This window comes from Tripterygium wilfordii, chromosome 21, assembly GCF_013401445.1.
Source record: "Tripterygium wilfordii isolate XIE 37 chromosome 21, ASM1340144v1, whole genome shotgun sequence".
Taxonomy (NCBI): Eukaryota; Viridiplantae; Streptophyta; class Magnoliopsida; order Celastrales; family Celastraceae; genus Tripterygium; species Tripterygium wilfordii.
Genome location: NC_052252.1, coordinates 15,430,222 through 15,456,721, shown reverse-complemented (window position 1 = coordinate 15,456,721; position 26,500 = coordinate 15,430,222). Strand labels below are relative to the sequence as shown.

The following is a 26,500-nucleotide window of genomic DNA, read 5'->3' as shown; positions in this document are numbered from 1 at the left end:
TTTTTGAACATATACAGTATGGTAAATCAATTTATGCTTATAATTTTTGAACATATATGACACGTTTGGTAAACCGGTTTATACTAGCGTTATGCTAGCTTATAAATCGGTCTGTAGACATTTTTGCGTGTAAAAGACGAGGTAATTGATGGTTTTGATAGACCAACGACCTCCCCCAGGGACCAGCCTCTCCATGAATTAACTTGTCTTGATAGGCTCTGTGTCATTATCTATCTTCTTAAACATGGCACACACCTAATGCCAGATTGTCTCTTTAAGTTACCGACTACCATTTATTTATTTTGTCTCTTTTAAGTGGCAACAACACATTCTTCTCTATTTTCCTTTTTCTATCTAGTAGTATTATTGTATTAATTTGTTTTGTTAAAAGCTCTAACTCAAATTATATTTGGTAACTATTTCTGAAGTTGAAAATTTACAGTTCTTTCCTATTTAAACTAACTTTTTTTTTGAAGAAAAAATCTTAAACATTATTTTTTAACTGAGAACAACTCACCATATATGCTCTTTTGGACAATCTATTACGCCCAAACTCGGGTGAGGGTAGGTACGCACAAATTCGTATGACAGATTAGTTAGGCTGAGACCTAGTGCAAATCACTTAGAAATAGTTGCGTTAGTTTAGAATCGAACTTCCGATCTCGAGCGATATTTTTTACGCCCCAAGTGTGGAGAGATAAACCAGCAAGATTATTGTCAAGTGGTTTCCTAAACCCTAAAATTTAAATCAAAAATCTTAAACCATAAACTTTAAACACTAAACATTAAACCCTAACATGAGATTCGTGAAAAAAAAAATCATGATTTAACATGATTTTGAAGGGCAAATTGTAGCCAATGCTAGTTAAAGAATTGTAACCCCTTCCAACTATGAGAATACATCAATCACCATCTTAAAGGGATTTGTTGCCAAAAATTAGGAGGCTTTTTTTTTCTAATTTTTTATTTCACATTTTCTTACACAAATATATGTAACATCAATGAAAGAAGTCAAGTCCTCCATATCTTGTTCACCATACTCTCGCTAAAAACAAGCAAAACAGAAGGCTCAACCAAACATTTTCCACCTCCTTCTCCCCTCTTTTTCTCTCTATATACTTTGGAGCCCAATAACACTAACTCTCTCTTAAACCAACAGACAATGGGAGTCTTATGGGTTCTTTTATTACTGTTGTTACAAGGAACAATTTGTTCCACCAGACAAGAAAAGCTAACAAATCTTCTTGCAAAGTTTCAAGAGACTGCTCCTCCACAACCACAACCACTCTCCACGGCCCCTTCAAACTCACAGGACAAGAAGGTAATTACATCATACATATACATATACTCACAATGTACATATATATAGTTTCGTTTGTCAATAATATTTATTGGGTTATGCCTAAAAATGTGTGTTTCAGATAGGGAGAGTGATATATCCAATTGGGTATGGAGCAGACGCAAGTGGTGCAAATGAGAGCAGTGATGCCATATTGAATGCTGTCAATGATGCATTTGAAGTGCAAAAAGGGCTTGACTTGCTTCCTGGTGTTAATGATTTGGGCGGCGTTGTGATTGACTTTCAAGGTGGAAACTATAAGATCAGCAAGCCCATCAGGTTCCCTGCTTCTGGTGGTGCCAATGTTGTGGTCAGTCTCTCTCTTTCTCATTCTCATCTTCTTCTTCTTCTTCTTCTTTTAAAATATTTTAATTATGGAAGGAAAATTCTATATTTTTTATTTACCATTTAAATTTTCTTGATTTTGATGAGAATAAAGATTCATGGTAATTAAAGTTAGCAGTTGAACTGTTGAACAACATAAATGGTTAGTTGTGAGTCTCATAAATTCTGATTGGAGTTGGGGGAATACACCAGAGAAATGAACGATCACAGAATAAAAAAAAAGGACACGTGGAACAAACCCACATTCAAAGTTGCATAAAAAACCAGTCCTCTGCTTCTCCTTTAACCATATACAATTTCCCATTAATACTTTCAATCAGACTACACGCCATACTCTGCTTTTGCATTTAAATTGTTACTACCATGAGGTTCTTTTACTTGTCAGCTACTTTTGAGAAAGAATGAGTAATAGACGACGTCGTTGAATGAAAAAATAACTAATCTTAATACTCGTCATATGCTATGATAAAATATGGGAAACATTGTTTATTTAGGTAAAATCAGGGACATTGCGCGCTTCAAACACATTTCCTGGCGACCGGCATCTAATTGAACTATGGTCACCAAATTCTAATCCAGTACCACAAAAATCCACAGTCCATCTTGATCAAAAGCAGAATGGAGGTGTTGGTATCTACTATGAGGACATTACATTCCGCGACATCCTCTTCGATTCAAGCTTCCGCGGTGGTGGCATTTTCATTATCGATTCAGCGAGAATCCGCATAAACAACTGCTTCTTCATTCACTTCTCAACTGATGGAATTTTAGTCCACAAAGGCCATGAGACCTTCATATCAAATTGCTTCCTAGGGCAACATCCAACCGTTGGGGGAGATCCTGGCGAACGAGACTTCACAGGCACAGCCATTGATCTTGCTAGCAACGATAACGCAATCACTGATGTTGCTATATTTTCTGCAGCCATTGGAGTCCTATTGAGAGGTCAAGCTAATATAGTCACAGGGGTACATTGTTACAACAAGGCAACATATTTTGGTGGCGTAGGAATTCTGGTCAGACAAGGTGCAGCATTGACTAGGTTAGACAATTGTTACTTAGACTACAATGCTGTAGTCATGGAAGACCCAGTTCAAGTTCATGTCACTAATGGGTTTTTCTTAGGAGATGGAAATGTAGTGTTGAAGTCAATTGGTGGGAAAATTTCAGGAGTAAATGTAGTGAATTGTATGTTCAGTGGGAACCCTAACAACAAGGTTCCAATAGTAAGCATTGATGGGAGATTTAGCAAAATTGATCAAGTAGTGATTGACAATAACAATGTTAATGGTATGAGCTTGAAATCAACGGTGGGGAGACTATCGGTGGCCGGAAATGGGAAGAAGTGGGTGGCTGATTTTTCACCGGTGTTACTGTTCCCCGATCGGATTAAACATTTTCAGCACTCATATCTGGTTCAAGGGACTCCTGCTGGTTCTGCTGTTCTTGTAGCAACTAGTGTTTCAAATAATACTGTGGTTGTGGAGAGTAATACAGTAGTTAATGCAGTGGTTTCTGTAGTTGTTGATCAATACAACATGGTAGGAGAGTAACCTTCCAGCTCTCATTTCTTCCAAGTCTTAATCCTAAATATTTGAATTTAGTTAAAGTAGATGTAAAAACTAGTTTTGAAACAATGCTATTGCTAACTATAATGTTTTAGGGAAACAGTGATTTCCTATATGCTTTCCTCTGTGCAAGTGGGGGTAGCAAAACTTTGTCCGGTCTGAATGATCGAATTTGTCCGACCCGGATAAAATCAAGTTTCAGACATAAGTTATATGTCTGAAATCTGGGTCCAAATATAAAATTTTTATCTGATTTAAAACTGGGTCAAGGTCCAAACACATAAATATGGTACAGTTTAGTTGTCCATGCCCTAACCTGGATTGACTTATTGTTCGATTTATTTGTCTGAATTTAAATCAATGCGGGTGTGGTCGATTAAGTACGTCCGAAATCCAATCCGGATTAGAGTCTGGACATGTAAATATTTCGTAAGCACGTGATATTGTCAGACCCGAAACCGATTTTTTTGCCACCCTTATCTGCAAGTGCCTTGTGCCATATCTGATAGGACATGAACTCCAAAATGGTTACTGAAATTCTTAGTAAGAAAACCATTTGTTTTCTAATCATCAGTTTCTGTGTTCTTTTTTATGACACATTTCATAGTGGCGATTTGGGAACTTTACTTTTTCCCCAAAATTTTGATGTCCTTCTGTACCTCGATAAAAAAACAACCAATAGGAATTATTATAAATTCTTTGAGAGAGATGGCTTTTTATCTCTTCCTTTGAAGGTGCATAAAGAAAAGGTTGGACGGTGGATTATCAGGTGAGCATATAATATCCCATGCCACCATACCTCCCATCATATACCACCACAATCAATTGAGACTTGTTGGTCTCTCTGAGTTCAGGATTTGTTTCCTTTAGTGTTTATCATGTGTTCTCTCCTTCTCCATGGCTCAACCATCTCCATCTCCAAACTTGAGTCCTTCCTTGAGCACCATTCCTTGCCATGAATCACAACATCACCAAGCCATTGATTTCAATGTCATGGTTATTGTGGCTGCTGTGTTATGTGCCTTAGTTTGTGCACTAGGCCTTAACTCTACATTACAATGTGTGTTTCAATGTGCACACCGCGCGCTAACTGGGCCGGTGGAATGGATGGCCTCGCGGAGACTAAATTCTGGGCTTAAGAAGAAGGAAATGGTAGCTTTGCCTACATCAACTTATGCAAGCAATTCTAGTTCACCATCGTCCATTTCAGGCTGTGCCATCTGCCTAACGGAGTTTTCAGAGGGAGACCAAATACGAGTACTACCCAAATGCAACCATCGTTTTCATGTTGTTTGCATTGATAAGTGGCTGTTCTCTCACTCTTCCTGTCCTACTTGCCGGCATCGGCTCAAATCTATCGACTCTGTGTCTGTGCCTTCTCTGGATGAGATTATCACTGCCTCGTGAAGCTGTCTTGGGAAGCATATACTAAGGGAGATGGAGAATCTACTTTCACCTGTTCATGAGGTTCATGTTTTCTGCAATAAACCAAAGCTGTATTCACCAGAATTTCATAATAGAGGGCATATTCGTGCTACTCTCATCATGGTAGTCAATAGGTAGATGCCAATAAGAAAGTTGGGTATGGGAGTTTCTTTTTCTTGTTCTCTTTTCACAGAGAAGACTTTCAATGGATTAATAAAAAATGCTACCTTGAATCTACCACTACTATGTCTCCATGACCGCATGACATGATCAGTCTAACTTTGTAGAGGTTCTCACCATGTGCTGAGAAGGTAAAAGCTAAGTAGGGGAGAAATAAAAAGAAAAGAAAAGACGACGACAATGAAGAGTGCGTTCTGCAACTAAAGTTCTGATATAAGCCTAGCTAGTCACTAATTATCTTACTGGTTAGGGAAGGTACCTTCACCACCAAATTTGCTTCATCCACTCGCTGATGTGAAAGAAGACAATCTGTGGATGGAGAAACGACATCCACATGAAACATTGATCCAATGTACAGTTGTACACATATGGGTGTTAACAAACAAACTCATATACAGCCTCATTAGATAGAGCATAAAATCCCAGAATTCAAGAGTTCACCACTGATTCAAGCTAGGGAAACAAAAATCTCAGTACAATATATGCACAATCTTGAGTAGAATCAATCTGTTGCAACAACCATTGAGGTGTTGTTTTCTTTAAAATTCTGGGTGGGCAGGGCCCCAAAATTCTGTCTTTTCTAGCACAAAAGCTAGCTTTTCATATGATGAGAATTGAAGGTGACCCCCACTTCCACCACAGAATTTCTAAAACATGGCATGTGATATATCTTCCAAGTTTGTAAAAGCTAACATCATGGGGGTACGAATTTTCTTTATGAAGTGATTTTTTTCAAAGCTCTAACATCATTTGGATTCAAAAGTCGAAGCAACATATATGAGGGCATATGATATTACTTTAGCAACTTATCTAAGAATATCTGGTCATTTTGATCCTTTTTTGAAATAACTATATATCTATATCTCTGATTCAAATACTCGAATATTCACATTTTACTGTAAAAAACAGAAAAACAAAAATTACAAATAAGTGGCAGGGAAACACAAAAAAAGGTTATTGTAGGATAATATCTTTTGATCATGCATAGCAAATGGATATCATTTGTCTGAAACCAGGCAGAAATTTTCCGAACAAACTCTATCCTCCGTCTTCTGTACCATCACGTTCAAGTGAAGCTTACGAGTAGCAAATCTCAATGAACATATATAGCCACACAAAAACTTACCATTTGTCAGCATCATCATAATATTCTTCTCCACTCTCATCATCACAGAAAAAACCATCACACTCTGCTTTATCGAATACAAACCCTATAAGCTGTGGCCCTCTCAATCGCTTTTTGATTCGTTCCTTGATTGCCGTTCCCTGATAAAAGCTCAAAAAGTATTGTCAGCATAAAGAGGATGGAAAAATCTAATTTCTCAAAAGCCTTAGAACCTAAAACATCCATAGTTCATAAACCAGAGAGAGATAGAGAGAGACTTAACCATTTTATAGCAGCCTTCCTCAAACATCTCAAGAAACCCAACAACCAATCGATCAGCATTCTCCACCCATTCATTATGATGCAGTTCAGCAGTTTTTGCTACTATTTGTATCTGCAATGTCCCATGAAGCAACATATATATCAACAATAAACAATCTTCAGCTAGCAAGGTAACTACCGGTTCCTTTTCCTGCATAGGCGATTTTATTACAGACCAAGAACAATAAAAAAGCTATGAATTACCAAGAATTGACATCTATAAGGAAAACATAATCCTTAATCATCAGGGTGGACCAAAGAATAGTATCATCCCATTCAAATCAATTCCAAAATGCAGTAAAATATTAAAACAGTAGAGTAACATGGGGTAAAAAATATATATACAGTGTCATTCAGAATGCTGTTAAGTGCTCCAATCCCTTGAATCACATTGAAATACAGGGTGTGGAAATTAAATTACAAAGCACTCAAGACAATGATTATATACAAACTGTACTTGAACTAACAAAAGCCACACTTATAAGTGGTTGGCAAAAAAATTATTATTTTGGGAAAAAAACAGTTATTGGCAGAAATGAATCCACATAGTGGATCCTGACTAATTTTCTCTAACAGATAAAGGCTTGATGATGAAGAATTAACAGGGAAAAATACTAATCAACCTCGTAATATTTTTGACTCATTAATAGTTTCTGTTATTCCCCAAATTTCATGAATAACGAGAAAAGAAATGATAGATAACTAGTTACCCTCATTAAAGAATCCTGCTAGACATTTTGGGGATATCTGACTTTACAGAGCAAACCTGCTACTTTTAAGATCCAAAACAAACTTCACAGTTTCCTATGATTTTAGTCACTAGAGTCCAAAAGCTCATCTCAATGAGACACAACCATTACAGCTGACCAATTTGAGAAATCAAGAATATTCAGCAGCACAATATTAATCACCCAACAAAATATTGAGAACAAGTCTTGAAGATCCTAGGACCTACAACTGTATGAATCAAGAGATATAAGCTGAATAATTAGGAAAGTAGATAAAAAAATTAAAAAAAAAAAAAAAAGGAACACCAAAGTTAGGCCTGATACGAGAGCTTCAAATTTGGTTGAAGAAACGTGGGCTGACCTGCCTGACCATGACAATAGTTGCTACCTAAACGATAATAAGATTCGTATATCACTAACAGAAGCACTTGCCACTTGAACTACATGCCGTAAAGTCAAGATATTAGTTTGTAATTCTTTTAAAGATAATTACAACAGAAATAAAATATCATACCTTTTGACCCACTTTCTCTTGCTGTTCCTTCAATTTGTCACGCAACCTTTTAAGTCCCATGTTCACCTTCAACCGCTTTTCCTGTTAAAGGAGGATAGGTATAAGAAATATTTCTTCCCACTTCAACCCAACAAAAAAAAAAAGGAATAATTTAATCTACTATTTCTAGTGATAGAAATGAAAAGAAGTAAAAGAGCCCTGATGCAACATACCCTCACATAGCTAACACCTAGTTCCTTCCTAGTATATCCGCGGTCCAAGTTACGCATCACGTACTGGTTATAGTCTTTAAGAATCCTCATTATAACATCTGATGTAGAGATCCCATCAGTCCGTTTTGTTTCCCAAAATTTTCCAAGGGACTTGACCTGTATAAATTTTATCCTAATCATTTATCCAGAAGGACTGGACATGCTTTATGACACAAATGAAATGAATAATTAATCAAAAGTGTTACCAGAAAAGGGTTAGAAACTACTCATCAGATTCTGGCCCGGGGGGGGGGGTACAGTCAAAAGTTTTCTAAAAAAAGGTTGAAAAACTGCATGAAAAATCATTTGTGAAGAGCTACAAGCAATATTGAGAGAAAACTCACTTTGGTTGTTTAGTCATACAAACAAAGGCAATATCAAATTAAAGAGTAATATAGCACATGCTAAAAAACAAGGGCCAGGAGGACATAACATCGAAGAGGACAAAAACCTAGATAGAGTAATATGAAATACCCAATTATTGCTGTCTATGGAAACAATAAAGGAAAAAAAAGCATAAAGAAAAAAAAAAACATATGGAAACGTCCACTATTAAAACCTACAAATTCATAGACATCCTTGCCAGCTCCACTTGCATCAGCATAGCTACAATTAAAGGGGTAAAAAATCATTAAAACATCTAATGACATGGTAAACTTATATCACATATGATACAAAGGGGAAAGAAAAACCAGGAGATCCAAAACAATTTGCATAATAAGATCTCATTTCAATTTCCAACTGCAAATCATCTTGTTATACAGAAGATAAAAGCTAGGCAAATGAAGCCCATTTCGAGAACAACCACCAACGATTGTTTGGGTTCCAATGACTCCATTGAGTCAAATTCAACAAACCCATCTTCCAACAGAGGTAAATTATTGCCCCAAGAATCAAATTTTAATCTAAAGGGAATAACTTCTGGTAGAAGACTGTTTTACCATCCTTGCAATAATACAATTGAAAGCAATTTATATGGGCCGGTTAACCTTACGGAAGAGAGTCGTGAGCCACATAGTCAATCTGATGCTTGTCAAGGAACTCCGACGTGATCACCCAAGGTGCATCAGGGATAACTTCATCAACCCATCTGTGCACAAAATCATTCGAAAATATGAGGACAATAAGTGGATTGACAGTCAATATGTGCCAAAAGGCAAGTAGATTCCATAACTAAGTAGCTAAATGAAAAGATGTCAAACCCAAACTTCCTTTTCTATTTTAAAAACTATATACAACTGCTTATTTATATATATATATATATAATAAACACTTTTTATTGCCCATCTCTGTACCCGTTATTATGGGGCTTTCACACCATTAAAACTTTACAAATACATGTTACTTGATGTACCATTTGGTTAGGAAAATGCTAACATTTAGAAAACACACAAGCACCAACCTGCAGTGACGAAGCGATTCACAGCGCTCTTTATCAGTCATAACAGTCTTGCCCTTGTACTTATGGGTGACTTCATCATTGCAGGATCCAACAAGAAGATATGTGTTTGGAAACCTATTATATAGCATTGAAAAAAAAAGAAAAAGAGAGGTGAGCACAGCTCTATCTCGCCCACGCACATATAAGCATGGAATACAGACAGAATATAGTTTACCAGCAGCAAAAAGTGCCCAATTCAAAGCAAATTATTAAGGAAAACATACACAGGTCTTAGTTTTGGTTTAAGCCTCCAAATTCCTCATGATACTCCACATAGATAACAGAATCAAAGTAATCTAATTTAAATATTCACATTTAACAAGAAGAACCCATCAAGAAAGAAGAGCATTATGTTGCAGAACATATGAAGAAACGCTACGCATTAGAATGAAAAAAAAAAAAAAAAAAACACGTACAAAGCCCAACGTAAATTCTGAATGAGTAAACAGAGAAATCGATTAAAGAAGTTATATCGAGTTAATTGGCACAACAAGGTACAATAGGCACAAACTTATTGTTTAGTCCAATTAACGCCCGCACCGAATTCCCATCAAGTAACAAAATTTTGAGATTTCAAACGAAAACAATTTCAGAAGAAACAAACAGAGACGAACAAAATTGGAAGAAATATATAATTCGAAGGAGATTGTACAGTTTCTTGGCTTGCTCGAGAGAACGGGCGTGACCGAAGTGGAAGAGATCGTAAATTCCATCTGCATATACTCTAACCGGACGCTCCGTCGCCGGCTCCGCGTTCAGTCCCTTCTCTTCCTTCATCGTATTCCTCAAGTAACTTGCTCTGAAGTAACGGTCGTGCGAACGATCGAACGATACTATTGCACTATTGCTGCCTGCACATTCCAAACCCACGTCACCACTCTTAGCAGTCTCCTAGTCCATACTGTGAGTACCATAACGTTCTTTATTTTCTTTTTCTTTTTTTGATAAGGCTATGCTACACTATAATTCGGAGTTATCCAAAAATGTAAATTATTTTATCTTCAATTTCTTTTCCTTTTAAAACTTGTGTACTATAATTTTATTTCAATAAAATCTTGATTTACTGAATCTTCTAACGAAAAAGATATTTGTCCTTATAATGCAGAGGTGTATAAACTAGATTTAAAGAGCATGTGATGGATTTCACATGCACTTTAAATCTAGTCCATATATCTCAACAATTGAGATAATTGGGATCACAGTTTTTGGGACGAGTAACACCATTGATTTAATAAGCTTCTCAAACTATTGATGATAGACTACTTGGTGTATCTCTGCAACCAAATCATATGGATTTGGAAGGGCAAAATAAATCGCATGGACTCAAAAGAGCAAAATCATATGGACTCGGGAAGTTTTAAGTTCGGTTCTCATTGGAGCAAGACCCTTATGACCACGCATTGGATTTTGACCCAACTTATCATATAGTAAGGTACTAAGGTGAGAAACTTCTTATATGCTAATGAGTTTAACGACCTGAGTTTAAACTCATATTAGATGTTCATATGACAAATTTGTATGGTGTGTCGTTCTAGCTTTAAAAAAATGTCTCAATTGCTAATAAATGTAAGATTACCTAAGTAATGATATAATTAATTGGCTTAGGGGGCGAATGGTAATACTATTAGAATTGAGAAGTGAGAATATATGTATTTACATGGAAATATGGAATAATCCGGAGCATTTTCACAAATTGTCTAGATGATTTGTTTCCTTTTGTTTTTTTGTTCTTTTTTTTTTTTTTGCTGTTCTCATAACTGGCGTTGACAGTGTGAACAACTTCAAAATTTTAGTCTAAATAAAGAAGTAAAAGCTTTATGTTCTGGATCAAGAAATCAGGTTCATTTACACAGTTTATGTTACAATGATCAACTCAACTAATCAAACAGAATGACTGTCCACCAACTCTAATGCTACATGAAGCTTGGAATCCCAAGTTTGTAATCTCCAAAAAAAATTGATCAGTACCAGCAATCTGCGACCTCATCTTGCTCCGGAAAACGCTGCGTCTTCGGTGGCGGCCCTGAGGTTATTGGATACCCTTTAAAACTGCTCCTCACAGGTTTGGCAATTTCAATATGAAGCATCCTACCATCAAATTCCTGATAAAAGAATATTAATCACAAGGCTCTCCAAAAGTGAATGCATGAAAATACACGTACCTGACTGAATGTTTTCTCAAGCGACAGAACACGAAATGAGAAGTCGAAATAATACCTCCTGATCCATATTCTCAAGGGCAAGGATGGCATCATCTTGACAAGTGTATTGAATAAATGCATATCCTTTGGACTTTTTTGTGGCCTCATCTTTGACAAGCTTAACTGCCATGGAGACAATAGTTTAGGGATTTTCAAGAGTGCACTGGAAGTTTCTGGTGGAATGAATTCAATGAAATTTCTGGAAGTTTTTGGGCGAATGAATTCAACGAAATTTCATATTACCTTCAGCTATCTGGCCGAAATTAGAAAATTCCGACTGCAGAGTACCTTCAGTAGTAGAATATGATAAATCTGCATCCCAATTTTAACAAATTTTAGATAGGTGATACCAAAAGAACAAAAGCAAATAACCAGATCAACTTAATTCGCAAGACATATTGAATATGAATGATATAACTGATAATGTAAAAGAGCATTGTCGTGTCTTCTAATCTACTTATCCTTCTCTCACTTTTATTACAAATTCTGTACACGATCAGTCTAATTTCGGTTTTAGATCTGATGTCTAAATTGAACTATGAAACCAAGAACAAATGCTCTAGACATTATATTGGAGATTCTGCAAATAAAGTTGGGTAGAGGCAACTTAACAAACTTGACGTTCCTTTCAGAAGCTACATAGTAGAATGCTAAGAGTAGGCATGTCCTAGTTCCAAAGAATGGCGCCTATGGAAAAAAAGTCAAATATTCAATCACAAACTACAAATTTATTCAAGATATTTCAAGTTCATTCATCAAATGTTCGTGTAGTTGAATGCAACAAACCCCTTCTCCACATCTAAGGAGTAGGAGTTTACCTTGAGTAATTTTTGTGAAAGATGGAGTAAATATAAATTAAAGTGTTCCAAGAACTTGATGACATACCCACTTCTCAATTTGAATACCAATTCACAATCCTAATCTTTCTTCAGAACAGTATACCATCCATTAATCTCCCATCTGGCTCCACATCAGCACTCCTCTACAATTATCAGCCAAACAACTTACTCCCTATGAACCATTCTGATAAACATAACAGGATACAAAAATAATATATATCTAGCATCCCCTTCTCCCACAGCACTCAAACTAAGCTCTATCTCTAGTAACATCCAGGTACCGGCACAAAGAAAGATGAGCAGCAAAGGCAAAAGGACAATTAACCTCCCTGTTTTTATATTATAAGAATGGAGTAGTAAATCGCCGTTTTTATAGTAAAGGACCTGTTTGTTCTTGACTAGCAACGGTTTGGTCCTATCAAATTCAATTTTCAAATTGGTGACTTGCAGTAAATAAGCACATCCAAGTCCTACAGCAATGCTTCCTTCCTGCCAATTTTCCACAGTTTCAGCCTCAAACCTCACAACTATTAGAAAAGTTTGGTCAACATTGCTTCCATAGGACCATAGATAAATAATTTTTATTAATATTATCATTTCCCTTGCCCCGGCAAGTTTCCCAAGCACCATCTTCCTGAACTTGACCACATAGTGCCACCCCCTTAAACCCTAAAAAGGTAAATAACTCATGCATAATGCTCCAGTGGGCAGGGTCAGGGACTGGAGCAGACCTTAATTCGTAGAAAGGCTGTGAACCCTACGAAGGGAAAAAGAATTGAAACTCAATTTTTCGAGGTTTTCAATTTGCTATTTTTTATGGACTATGCTTATCAGAATAGATGAAAGAAAGGGGAAAAAACCTTACTAGATAATCAAATTAGTTTCGTTAAGTCAATAAACTAAATCGAACGGCATAATAAGATTCATATGACAAAACCCAGGCATAATAAAATTCACGCGAGAAAACCCAGGTGGTAAATAAACCAAATTGACAAAAAAAAAAGAATCAAATAAATCAAGGTGCAGCGACTTTACTTACTTTTAATCATGATTCTGCTTGCGAGAGGATATTCATTGAGGCATGCTCTCAAATTCAGAGAATTAAACTTTGTACGGTATCTGAGAGGCGTGGCGTAGATGGGTATAGAGAAAGAGACGGTTGCAGCTCTGCCACTCATTCTCAGCTTCCGTATCCTGAAACCTGTGTGAGAAACCACAGTCGAAGCAGCTTCAGCCTTCAGGCGTTGCACGGCAGACCGGCAGGATATTTGATGGATGCAAGGAAACGGTGCGTTTTAAATAGGTAGTAAATCGAAAATCGATAATTACAATTTTAGCCCTAAATACTAAATAGTTTGGTTGAGGCGGCGAAGGCGCCAATATAGCCGTTACCCGCGTCCAGCTATATATAACGCTCTGCCTCTCGCTCACGCTAGGGTTTTTGGCGCTCTTCATTGATCTCTTCAAAATCTCGATCTTCTTCTCAATCTGAGAACCTCGACGCGACCTTGAGTCTTGGCCGTCTTCCGTCAACGCTAGGGCAATGCAAGAAGGCAGAGCCTATACTCGGACGCCGCTGTCCTTACTCTCGGCCTCCGATTGTCCGATCTCAAGGGAAGAAGCCTCTTCCGCCCCTCGTCGTGAGAATTTATCGGCAAATCCTATCGAGAGACTAGATATTTTCTCCAATTTCGCTTTGTTTTCAGATGAAGATCGCGATCGTGATCTTGATAATCTATCTCCCTACTCCATCTTCAAGATGCTCTTGAGATATATTTGGGAACGCCAACGGAGCCCTAGCGAGCTGGAGGCCGAGAGGCTTAGGAAAATTCGTGTCTTGATGAGTATGCGTTGATTTTATTTTGTTGTTTGATAATTTTATTTTCTTTCTTTTTTGAGTTGTTTGCGCCATACATACTTGTTTGTCTTTCACTCTTTATATTTGTTTTTCACTCTCTCCGCCTGTTTATGCATATCAATAATTTAGGTATGTTTGTGTGTTTGCATTTATATGTACATGCTGACAGTACCATTTGTTCTCCGAACGTTGATTTTCTTTTCTTCTTTTTCATTTTTTTTTAATTTTTTAGGCTAGGCACACCTGCTAGTCGTCTCTGTCAGTAGATTTATATTGAATGTGCAGATTGTTTGCCATATGCATCATCAAAATTGTTTGCCATGTGCATCATCCTTTGTGCTATCTTGTTCATATATGCATGTATATGTTAGTGTAAATCTTGGCATATGTGTGTGTTTGCCTGTTCTTTTAAGCAATTGAAGTTCTTGATGCTGAAGTATTCTCTGTTTTCCTTTTGTTATGATTTTTTCTATGCCCAAGATTGTCAATTTTGCTTTGGTGGACAATTTTTTTAAAGATTATTCTTTAGTTTATGTTTGTGTTTTTTGTGCCTTTCGGGACCCCTGCTGATAATTAGTTGAGCCTTCAATCTCTTGACTGTTCTTCTATTAATCTTAGATTGCTAACTACCCTTTAGTTATTTCTAAGCTGCTAAAATATTTCTTGCATTTGAGGATATTGATTGTCTGACATGGCAAGCTGATGAACTGTTATATTCTTACTGGAATTTGAGCATTTTATTGCCATTGATTGCTACATATTGCATGTGGAAATTTCTGTGCTTGGAATACACAATAGGTTCTTTTGAAGTTCCTTTACTTTCACATATGGAAGTTTGCTTCGATGGGAGAGACTAAGGGCAGCTTTGCGCTTGATTTTCAAGGAAGTCTTTACTATCTCAAACTTCTTGAATGCTTCTCGAAGTTAAGTTCACAATTGAACATAAGTAATATTCAGTCTTATTTTTGCATTACACCATTCATTCAGCTATTCTAGTCATAGCTTCTGGGTGGTTTAATATGTTTTCCTATTCATTGGGATAGGTCAATGGAGTAAGGTATTGTTTTTTTGGAAAAGGAAGGTAATTGGAATAGTTTGAACAAAGTTGTGTCCGACTTAACTCACTGGTTTTCTTTCAGGACTTCATGCTATTGTCTTCAAAGGAATTTGGCATTTGTTGCTAAGAAGATTGATAATATTTTACTTCAGGCGCTCGATAATGTGTGGGAAACTCATTCTACTGGAGGAAAACATGTTTTGTTAATGGATGCCTCAAGGATCAATCAAGGAAGATATTTCTTCTACTGTTCTGATATTGTTTCTTCTTACAATTACGCTATTGCAAACAGGTTGACATTGGTAGACTACCAATGTACCAATTGTAATGATGATTCATCTTCTACATTGGAAGATATTTATCCTATGTTTGACGAATGTGGTTAAATCTTGCAACTGTTTTTTGCGGTCTTTCTGGCGTGGAAGTTAAGGAAAGCGCTCCTATATTCTGATCTAATTCTGGTATGACTACAGTTTTTGCCTTTTTGGAGGTTCAGGTCAACAAACTTTTACCCCGTTACAGGCAACATGATAAAATTTCTATCATAGCTTATGCTTATTGACATTTTGTTCTACTTTTGACTGCATGAATTTATCTGTTAATTTCTCTATTTTGTATCTGAAGTGGTATTCAAGCACTAAAAATATCTCTGTGGAATAATCTGCCGGGGGTTCGTTGATCAACTTGCTTCCTTGAATCATCAATTCATCACTGAATCAGTTCCCCCAAAGGCAGATTTCAATGATTTCATCAGCAGAGTGATTCTCTATATGAGCTCGCTTTCCATGGTCCAAAATTCGCATGGTTGGGGAGGGTCGGTTTGACATGGAAAAGACTTGTAAAGCTCTTGTAATTCATTTTCTGTCTTGTCAATTTCTACTAGTTTCTGTTGCTCATATGCAGTAGAATCGTGCGTATAACTCTTCATTACTTGTTCACAATTCTCTTAAGTATCACTACTGGCCATTCTTCTTTGCAAGTTTCCCAGTATCATTACTTGTGTTTTCCCTTGACATGTATGTGTGTCTGTATTGATTCTACAAAAAAATTAAGAAGTGGAAATTACAACATGCAACCCTTGACATCTGTGGTTTTAGGAAAACATGTTGGAAGCTTCATCCTTAACACACACACCCCCCCCCCCCCCCTCTTCTCCTCAACACCGGCGACGAATATTCATGCCAATCATAATTCAAAATCATATAAGAGAGTATCAAGAATAAATCACATAAATGAAAAGTTAAATATATATACGAGACAATTCATTTAGATTAGTCAGTAATCATTGTGATTGAAATGTTCATATCCGTACCATTTATGACCAAAGCAGCACAAAGACAGTTCATACACAAAGCATTTATTGGAGGATGCTAACTATTACCCAACCTAGCTAGCTAGATCAAATGATCATAAAAATAAGAAATTAGATACATCATCATATATATATGAGCTAGAGGCAATCTACGGTACTTGAAAGAGAGAGAAATTGCTTTACCATCAATCGAGCCCTAGCTAGCTATATATATCATTGGAGAACAAATATTCCCTAGTAAGCTCATCCAAGGAAAAATCATCGAGGACAAAGTCGTCCTCAATCTCCACATTTGGAGAACCACTGTTAGACCCATCATTAGAAACTTTGTCAAGTATTTGTTCCACACTGTAATATTGTTGTTGTTGTTGCCGCTCATTTTGTTGACTCCAATTTTCTTGTTGGGAGCGTTGACGATAAAAATTTTCGTGAAAATTTGTGCTGCTACTATAGTTATGAGCACTCCCAGCACCAAAATTCAAGGTGATTGGACCCTTTTGGGTTGCAAATGAAATTTGTACTCTTGGGCATCCAGTGAATTGTTGCACAAGAGCTTGAAAATTTGCGGAATTGGCATTGAGAAGAGTGGTTGGTGTCTTCTTTGAAGCCCTAGACCTCCTTCGGATTGGTTTTGACACACACCCACTATTCCTTGGACTCAATTGATGTTGATGATGATCAATAGCTCTACATGCATGACTTGTTAGGGCCTAATAAGGTGCTATCGACCCCGGTCATCCCGGCCGTGGCGTCGGAGAATGGCAACGGAGAGTGAAAAGAGTCATAGGATTGCACCCACCGAGAAGAACCAGTGATGATGTCTTTCATGACTCTCCTTTTTCTGTGTGTTAATATGTGTCTAGTAAGTCTTGATATATAAAGAGACTGGAATGAGTAGTGAATAGTGATGATGAATAGAAAGTATTATTTCATTGTACATACGATGAAGGCTACATTTAGTTGGTCAAAGAGTTAAGATGCATGCATGTACAGTAGACCAATTTGAAGATAGAGACAAAAGAAATTCTGCAGGCTGCTGGTTCCTGGAAATAACACCTGCTTATGAGTTACGTCAATGAGATCGTCATGAAGAAATGGTAAAATCTTCTTGTTAACTCCAACAATTGGTCGTAAAATTAATTACTTACAAGTAAAGAAAGATTGCCAACCACTCAATGTTACCACGGTGTGTTTTGTGTTGTTGACTAAAAAGCTACCTTTGTTAGATTTTCATCATCAATATTTAATATGACATTGGAAATCCGAGCCCAAACAAATCAGGATATTGTTCGTTTTGGGCGATGGTTCTTATAAATTTGTTCTTCATGAGTAATCGTCATTGGTTTTTAGGTCCAGAAAATCTATTATTTGTATGAGAGGTGCTTGGATTTTATTTATATACCACTTAGTTCGATTATGTCAATCCGATATGAGATATACTATTGAGATAACATGATCATAATCATATTTAATTATGCAACTTCCTCTACATATTTTTTTCCTCTACATATTAATTATGTAGAGAAAATGAATCAAGTACATTGCTACACCCTGTGACCCCCAAGTTTATTTTGAATATGACTTAGATAATTAATTATTGATTGATTCAATTGTTGAATCCCGAAGTCTTAGAAAAATGTTTGCTCTTATTGGATGCCCTCTTTTACTCCTTAAAACCTCCCTTTTTCTCCTCCTTTTATTTAGGTTAGGGTTGGGAAAAGCCATGCCACATTGCCACCTACCATGCAATTTTTAATCTTAGTAATTAGATATGGCCTAAGATTTTTCTTCCTCGAATCGAATTATGTATGAAGGTCATTTTCATTTCTTTTATTGTATAAGTTTTGGAAAATAGTTTTACTAGTTCAATATTTTTCATAGGCTAAAATAGATATGGTGTGCTTTTGGCTCCGCACAATTTTTTGGATACTTTGTTATTTCATTTTAGGTCAAATACACTAAGAAGTCGTAAGGTGTTAATATCGTGAGTCAAATTAGGGTTTTCTAAAATGTTTATTCACAACCAACACGATCATCCTTAAGCCAAATCTAGATTAATTCCTACATAACTAAGTAAAGTGCAAGACCCACCTCAAGTATGACAGCTATAATACCTACTTTTACTGCTAACATCACATGCATATCGAATATTATGTCCACAACCACCACCTTAGGCCATCTGTCGCCCACTTGCTCCCCTTACTTTGCCTTCATCATTTGTTCAAGCTGCATTCCCAGGGTCGACCCCAAGGATTGACCAATCACAACCTTTTCTTTAGCTACAAGAATGCTAGGTTACCTACTCCAGACAATCTCGAGACTTGCATCCATCCTGTTTTAGAGGACAAGCTGTAATTAGTGACTTACTTATTCTTTTAGTCACTTATCACATCACACCCTCTTTTTGATACACAACTTTTGCAAATCTGTTTATTACAGATCATCCTTGAGATCTAACCTTGCATGCATGGTGTGATCATGTCATCATCATTTACTTTACATATATAAGCTATAAATACCCTTCTTTCTTCCTAGAGAAAGGAGGACAGACTCTCTCCTAGCTTACATCGTACTCTTTCCATTATCACCATCACAAACACTTAGTTTGATGCGCCTCCCTCTGCGGTCTTAGCCACCCGCATTTGCATCAACTATTGTTGATGTAAATTATCGACAATCGAATTGTTTGAAAATGATTGGGTAAATATAAGACAAGACAAAGAGATTTTACGTGGTTCGACGTTGAGCCTAGGTCCACAGTACAGAATGATATGATATTTTATTATCTCTTCAGATTACAGAGTAAGTCCCAAATCGGAGTCCCCTCCTTATAGCATGATGAACTCCTTCTATATTTATTTTGAACAGTTACTTGCAGTTGCGGCAGTTGGAGCAACTCTCAATAGTTGGAGCAGTTTGGAGAAGTTCATTGCAGTTGAAGAGGTTTACAGCAGTTTTAGATATAACCATTTGATATGGAACTACCTTATCTTCGGCTTCGTCCCATGATTATTGTTTTAGCCTTTGTGTATCGGCTGCTTGTGCTGTATCGGCTTTGTATTGCCTTTTTAGACCAAGTCCTTTTTGGACTGTATGTTTTGTGGTCTGATTGTTGTTGGGTTTTGTAGACCTAACCTCTGTGGGCTTTATGTTTGGTTTGACCCGTTTGTATGCAAATAGATTGGGTTGAACAGGATCCAAGTAATTGGTTGGGTTGAACAGGACACATGTAATTTATCAGGGTTGAACTTGACCCCTACAACTACAGGTCTTCTTTTGGCTTTCTATCCGTCATGCTGACTTGACCGTTAGAGCTTCTTTGGCCAGCAACCCCGGTGTCAAGACTATTCCAATTGTCTCTTGCTCATGTGTCTTGCAAGTTACTGGTGGCCCACCTTGACTTTTTCTTTGATTATAGATCGAACACCTACGATTGTTAATTACAAATTGGACTTCTTCTAATCAAGTTTGATAATAATGATTAATATACGTAGTGTTCACATTGTAGCCGACATATTAAGAAGTTACATCAGTATGAGAGCTAAGCATACACGTTAATTTTCTCAATCAATTGCTTTATTCCCTAATAACATACTCCCACCAAACCTACACAACAACAAGGACTTAAACTATATTATCTTGTGATGTGGAATCTTCAAAATTAAGGACCATTTTGCTTAATTAATTTTGCTTGTACACAAAGATCTTAACCAATCCGGTTAATTTTGAATAATATTCCAACTCTTCAAATACATTGAACATTTCAAAGACTCCCCCCCACCCCACCCATTGAAAGGCAGAGCACGAACCATTGACGACGTCGAGTTACTCAATCACAATTGCAGTCTAATGCTTGTGAATACGAATTCTAATTCCTCACAATACTACAAATACTAGTAGGTTTCTTGGAAATAGAGTAGTAAGGAATTTTTTTAAAATAATATTGTTCTTTTCTCGTGTTCTTATTTTATAATAAGCAAGATATGGAGGGCAATGCAGTTGCTTGAATGGGTAAATATATTATCTTCTTTTTTTTTAATGATTTTTCGTGTTAGGTGACATCAAATTAGTGATAGGATCACTAATTACAAGTTATTGCACAAACTGTCAATTACAGAAGATCTTCATATACACCTCGTGAATTACGAGGAAATGAGTGTGTCATGGTTCCTTTTTTTAAAATAAGTAATGAAGTATACATACATACATATATGTATGTATGCACCTCATACTACACATCTAGTCACAATTATTATTATCATCCAAGCCTAACATCAAATTATTTGGGGTCGGCTACAATAAATCTATTAAAAAGGGTTCTTTTTACAGTATTATGAGTTACATTTTTTTTTGGTTGGATCAAGTCATCATTTCAAGAAAAATAGTGCCTACGAGGGTTATTGGATTTGGGGGAGAAAGGGAAAAGGGAAAAGAAAATAGGGAAGAAATATGATTAGCAGCAAAGTTAATTTAAAAACAATTTTAATGAGTCTATGTTTTGGAGTTCAAAGTTTGAATGCAGTGCAAGCAAAGTTGATAGGGAATAGATGCTAGATAATGACCAATCTGTCAATATATAGAATTTAATGGGTCAAAAACATTATTTTGAATTTATAGGTCAACGTCAAACATGAACAAAGAGAAACAATAGTTACACATAAAAAAACTTATCGTCTTCCACCAAAAAAAATTTAAACTTACGGTTTTTTTTTTTTAATCGATAACGATATTATATATGTTTGTTTTTAGAATATTCAAAATGGATCTAAATTCAAGTCGTCAGATCCGTATATACAGAATTTTTCACTTCGCGAGATAATAAATTGAACCTAAACCCTAAACCATGCATGTCTCTGTACCTGATGTAGATGCCCAGAAGAGAACAAACCCTGAAATCAATTGGTATGCAAATAGTGTGGATATGATTACGATCTTTAGTGGGTGGTTGTTGGATTCTTCAGGAGGGTAAGGACTTGACTGATCCGACAATTTAAACACATTTATTCAACTAATCACACCAAAGGACTACTGTAGTAGTTCAGGCTACTTGCATGGGAAAGGTTTTGGAGCGACCTACTTTTCAATCTTTACAACTTATGAGAATTGTCTTATGTTTGAATTTACATCTTTTTTTGGAGGATGCTAACTATTGCGGCACAACCTAGCTAGCTAGCTAGATCAAATGATCATAAAAGTAAGAAATTAGACACATATATCACATCATGCATATGAGCTAGAGGCAATCTAGGGTTCTTGAAAGAGAGAGAAATTAACTACCATCAATCGAACCCTAGCTAGCTACATATATCATTGGAGAACAAATATTCCCTAGTAAGCTCATCCAAGGAAAAATCATTGAGGACAAAGTCGTCATCGATCTCCACATTTTGAGAACCACTGTTAGACCCATCATTAGAAATATTGTCAAGTATTTGTTCCACACTATAATATTCTTGTTGTTCTTGTTGTTGTAGGTACTGCTGATGCTGTTGTTGCTGCTCGTTTTGTTGACTCCAATTTTCTCGTTGGAAGCGTTGAAGATAAAACTTTTTGCGAAAATTAGTGCTGCTACTATAGTTATAGTTATGAGCGCTCCCAGCACCAAAATTCAAGGTGATAGGACCCTTTTGGGTTGCAAATGGAATGGGTGCTCTAGGGCATCCAGTGAATTGTTGCACAAGAGCTCGAAAATTTGTGGTATTGGCCTTAAGAAGAGTGGTTGGTGTCCTCTTTGAAGCTCTAGACCTCCTTCGGATTGGTTTTGACACACACCCACTATTCCTTGGACTCAATTGATGTTGATGATGATCAATAGCTCTACATGACTTGTTAGGGCTTAATAAGGAGCTATCGACACCCGTCGTCGGGGCCGTGGCATCGGAGAATGGCAACAGAGAGTGAAAAGAGTCGTAGGAGGATTGCACCCACTGAGTAGAGCCAGTTATTATGTCCTCCATGGCTCTCCTTTTGTGTGGGTTAGTATGTGTTTAGTGTCTCGATATATAAAGAGACTGGAATGGGTACTGGGTAGCGATGATGAAGATAAAGTATTATTTCATTGTATACATAATGAAGACTACGTTAAGTTGGTCAAAGTAAAGATGCATGTACAGTAGACCAATTTGAAGGTAGAGACAAAAGGGATGCTGGCTCCTGGAAATAACACTGCTTATGAGTTATATATGTCAATGCGATCGTCATGAAGAAATAAGTAAAATCTTGTTGTTAGCTTCAATGTGGTCATAAAATTAATTGCTTACAAGTAAAGAAAGAACGCGGCCACTACCCATGTTACTACCTTTAGTTAGATTTTTTTTCATCAAAATTTCATATAACATGATGATCATCACCATCTTTTTTGAAAATCTCATCCATACTCACCTCAATAATATTATCCGCTTTTGATTTATTGATTCTTGTGGATACATCGAGTCCACACCGACTTTGTTTATCATGGGTCGTCCCATTTAACAGTACTTAAGCCCAAGAAAATGGCTCATTAAGTAGTAGGGACTTAGGTTTTTCTTATAAACTCATATCACTTGAGTTATTCAAGCGAAGGGTGACACTTATAAGTCATAACTCTCCCCCACACTTATGGGGGTTGTTATGTTAAACCCAACAAGTAGACAGATAGACGCCCGTCCCACTAGACTGAGACTTTCCTCCGATACAATGTTGAAAATCTCACATCAACGATATCGTCCGCTTTGGGTTTATCAATTTTCATGGATATATCAGACTTGCATGACTTTATTCTTCCTGAGTTGTCTCGCTTACTGATAATTAAGCGCCCAAAAAAAAGACCTCATTAAATGGTAGAGACTTGAGTTTTTTTGATAGACTTGCATCCCTTGGTTTATCCAAACGATGTGTTATACTTTTAAGTCATAACAATCTTTAATTTTTTTTTAAAAAAAATACCACAAAAAATTATGCTTGTGATTGGAATTGAACCTTGGATATGCAACTTCCTTTACATGTTATAATGTAGAGGAAATGAATCAAGTACAATAGTTTACTCGTGTGCTCCCAAGTTTATTTTGACTACGACTTAATTAATTAAATTAATTATTGATTGATTCAATATTGTTGAATCTAAAAGTCCCATAAAAATGTTTGCACTTATTGGATGCCCTCTTTGAATCCTAAACCCCCCTTTCTCTTCCTATTATTTAGGTTTCTAAGGGTTGGGAAAGCCATGCCACCTACCATGCAATTTTTAATCTTAATAATTAGATATGCATAAGATTTTTCTTCATCGAATAGAATTATATATGTATAAAGGTCATTTTCATTTTCATTTCTTTAGTGTATCATTTTCAGAAAATAGTTTTACTAGTTCAATATTTTCCATAGGCTAAAATAGAACTAGTGTCCTTTTAGCTCCGCATAAATTTTCGGATAACAAGTCGTAAGGTATTAATATCGCGAGTCAATTTAGGGTTTGTCAATTAAAAATGTTTATTCTCAGCCAATACGACCATCCTAATTGTTTAAGCCAAATCTAGACTAATTCCTACATAACTAAGAAAGTTAACTAATTAAGTGAATATAGCTTGCTACAATTTTATCTTCAGTTAGGGCATGATTTTGGGTTTCCATTGATGGACAATGCAAATTCCTTAATTTCAAAATTACTTATTTCATTGACACGTAAGCATGAGCTTAAATGTTTTGATATTAAACAACAATATATGAATATACCTCAAAATATTCACTAATATATGTCATGATCATTTGGTGTTGTTAATTACAAATTGGACTTCTTCTAATCAAGGTGTGATGATAATCATTAATATACATAGTGTTCACATTGTAGCCAAGAGATTAGGAAGTGACATTAGTACTTTGAGCTAAGCATACATGTTATATATATAGTTTTCTCAATCAATTTATTTATTCACTAATAACATATTCCCACAAACACATGAGGACTTAAACTATATTATCTTGTGATGTTGAATCTTCAAAATTACGGACCATTTTTGCTTAATTAATTTTGCTTGGACACCAACATCCTATCAAATCTGGTTAATTTCAAATGCATTAAACATATCAAAGTTACTTAATCACAACTGCAGTCTAATGCTTGTGAATATAAATTCTACTTCTTATTTAGTATTAATTGAATCGATACAATTTATGAAAAAAATAGTTAATCACAATACTACAAATTAATATTAGTAGGTTTCTTGGAAATAGAGTACTATAATTTTTTTAAACTAATGTTCTTTTCTCGTGTTCTTTCTTTTTTATATATATATATAATAAGCAAGATTTGGAGGGCAATGCACTTGTTTGAATGGGTATATATATATATATATATATATAAAATCTTTTTTATAATTTTATGTGTGACGTGACATAATATTAATAGTGATAGGATCACTAATTAATTACTACAAGTTATTGCACAAACTGTCAATTACAGAATATCTTTATCCACCTCGTGAATCATAAGGAAATGAGTTTGTCGTGGTTCCTCTTTTAAAAAGTAATGAAGTGTGTAAATATATATATATATATATAGCTCATACGACACATCCGATCACAATTATTATTGTTATTATCATCATCCAAGCCTAATATCAAGTTGTTTGCGGCGGCTACAATAAATCTAAAGAAGCAAAGAGTGTCTTTTTTACGCTATTATGAGTTGTATTTTTTTTTTTTTTTTCAGGTGGATCAAGTCATCATTTCAAGAAAAATTGTGCCTAAGAAGAGGGTTATTGGATTGTGGGGGAAGAAAGGGGAAAATAAAGAAGAAATATATATATATATATGATTAGCAGCGAAGATATATAATTTAAAAACTAATTTAATAATGAGTCTGTGTTGGAGTTCAAAGTTTGAATGCAGTGCAAGCAAAATTGATACGAAATAGATGCTAGATAATGACTAGTCTGTCAATTTATTAGAATTTAATGGGTCAAAAACATTATTTTCAATTGATCACTGGTCAACTTCAAACATGAACAAAAGAGAAACAATGATTACACATAAAGAAACTTATGGGATTGGTGAGAATTGTAGCTAAAAATTGGAGTCATTCCTAGCTCCAAACTTGTCATTTTTTGTTTAAGGAGTTCCCTATCCTAGCCTCTTAGGACTTGCGACTATCCACATTATGATCAGGATTGGGATAGGCTGCTATTATTAAAAAAATAGCAGCCCCTACTATTCCTCATTTTTTGAGATATAAAATATTTTTAAAAATTCTTAAAAAATAATAAATGGAAATTAAGTATGTAAGATTTTGACATTTGGATCATGTATTATTAGACTATTGGATCTTTTTTTTAAAAAAACAAATAACAAGTTACACACTTTGCATCCAATGACTTAAAATCTATAGACATTTTCTTTAACTTAATTCTATTTTTCATTCAACAAAAAATACAGTATTAGATTCAAAATCATTTATATTTATTATTTTTTGAGAATTTTTTGAAAAAATTATTGATCTCAAGAAACAAGGGGAAGAAAAAAAAAAGAAAAAAAAGGCTTGCTATTTTACCCCATCCACCAGCAGCCACGCAACATATGCACTAGTTTTCCTTGAGTTTTTTTCTTTTCTTTTCTTTTTTTAATAAATATTATTTTTTATACATGAACAATTAATACACGGAATATATTAGTTTCACACCTCGTGATACGAAAACTGCCAAAAGGGTTTGACCAAACTTGGTTGATGATGATGAATACCCGGACAATATTTGCGCTGTCTGCTCAACATGTGTTTTTCTTTTCTCGTCTTTTCTTGAATAGAGATGTCTGAAACACATTGTCGACTTGACTGACCGACAATTTAAACACATTTTTATTCAACCAATCACACCAAAGGACTGTAGTTCTTTGCATGGGAAAGGTTTTGGAGCCTCCGACCCACTTTTCAATCTTTGCAACTTATTTGTCTTATGTTTGAATTTACATCATTTTTTTGTTGCAAAAGTATTGTGTGTTCACAGACGAGAGCTTCTCTAGTAGAAGTCACTACAGTTTTAAGCTGAAAC

The 26,500-nt window shown here is 35.8% G+C and overlaps 6 protein-coding genes across 7 annotated transcripts; 3 read left to right on the top strand and 3 right to left on the bottom strand.

Moving 5' to 3' along the window:
* The first annotated feature begins 1,162 nt into the window (after nt 1-1,162).
* LOC119987998 (polygalacturonase QRT3) lies at nt 1,163-3,237 on the top strand. The gene is made up of 3 exons (XM_038832911.1): nt 1,163-1,321; nt 1,422-1,649; nt 2,179-3,237. The coding sequence occupies exons 1-3, from the start codon at nt 1,163-1,165 to the stop codon at nt 3,235-3,237; spliced, it is 1,446 nt and encodes a 481-aa protein (XP_038688839.1).
* A 747-nt stretch (nt 3,238-3,984) lies between these two features.
* LOC119990163 (RING-H2 finger protein ATL74-like) lies at nt 3,985-5,211 on the top strand. Its single transcript, XM_038836014.1, has one exon. It carries the CDS (start codon nt 4,150-4,152, stop codon nt 4,657-4,659), a length of 510 nt encoding a protein of 169 aa, XP_038691942.1. The 5' UTR covers nt 3,985-4,149; the 3' UTR covers nt 4,660-5,211.
* A 482-nt stretch (nt 5,212-5,693) lies between these two features.
* On the bottom strand, nt 5,694-10,173 carry LOC119988539 (choline-phosphate cytidylyltransferase 1-like). Of its 2 annotated transcripts, XM_038833606.1 has the most exons (9): nt 9,870-10,173; nt 9,179-9,292; nt 8,771-8,866; nt 8,340-8,382; nt 7,738-7,893; nt 7,526-7,606; nt 7,373-7,399; nt 6,246-6,356; nt 5,694-6,123 (listed from the first exon to the last, which is right to left on the bottom strand). In XM_038833606.1, exons 1-9 carry the CDS (start codon nt 9,992-9,994, stop codon nt 5,980-5,982), a joined length of 897 nt encoding a protein of 298 aa, XP_038689534.1. In that variant the 5' UTR covers nt 9,995-10,173; the 3' UTR covers nt 5,694-5,979. The 2 variants fall into 2 exon arrangements, with proteins under 2 accessions (XP_038689534.1, XP_038689535.1); XM_038833607.1 differs by lacking the exon at nt 7,373-7,399.
* An 822-nt stretch (nt 10,174-10,995) lies between these two features.
* On the bottom strand, nt 10,996-13,529 carry LOC119989489 (glycine-rich RNA-binding protein 4, mitochondrial). Its single transcript, XM_038835057.1, has 4 exons — nt 13,297-13,529; nt 11,662-11,730; nt 11,435-11,541; nt 10,996-11,319 (listed from the first exon to the last, which is right to left on the bottom strand). Exons 1-4 carry the CDS (start codon nt 13,433-13,435, stop codon nt 11,179-11,181), a joined length of 456 nt encoding a protein of 151 aa, XP_038690985.1. The 5' UTR covers nt 13,436-13,529; the 3' UTR covers nt 10,996-11,178.
* A 109-nt stretch (nt 13,530-13,638) lies between these two features.
* LOC119989490 lies at nt 13,639-16,099 on the top strand. Its single transcript, XM_038835058.1, has 2 exons — nt 13,639-14,101; nt 15,255-16,099. Exons 1-2 carry the CDS (start codon nt 13,801-13,803, stop codon nt 15,377-15,379), a joined length of 426 nt encoding a protein of 141 aa, XP_038690986.1. The 5' UTR covers nt 13,639-13,800; the 3' UTR covers nt 15,380-16,099.
* A 5,446-nt stretch (nt 16,100-21,545) lies between these two features.
* Nucleotides 21,546-22,637, bottom strand: LOC119989467 (VQ motif-containing protein 22-like). Its single transcript, XM_038835003.1, has one exon. The coding sequence runs from the start codon at nt 22,439-22,441 to the stop codon at nt 21,779-21,781; it is 663 nt and encodes a 220-aa protein (XP_038690931.1). The 5' UTR covers nt 22,442-22,637; the 3' UTR covers nt 21,546-21,778.
* Between the last annotated feature and the right edge of the window lie 3,863 nt (nt 22,638-26,500).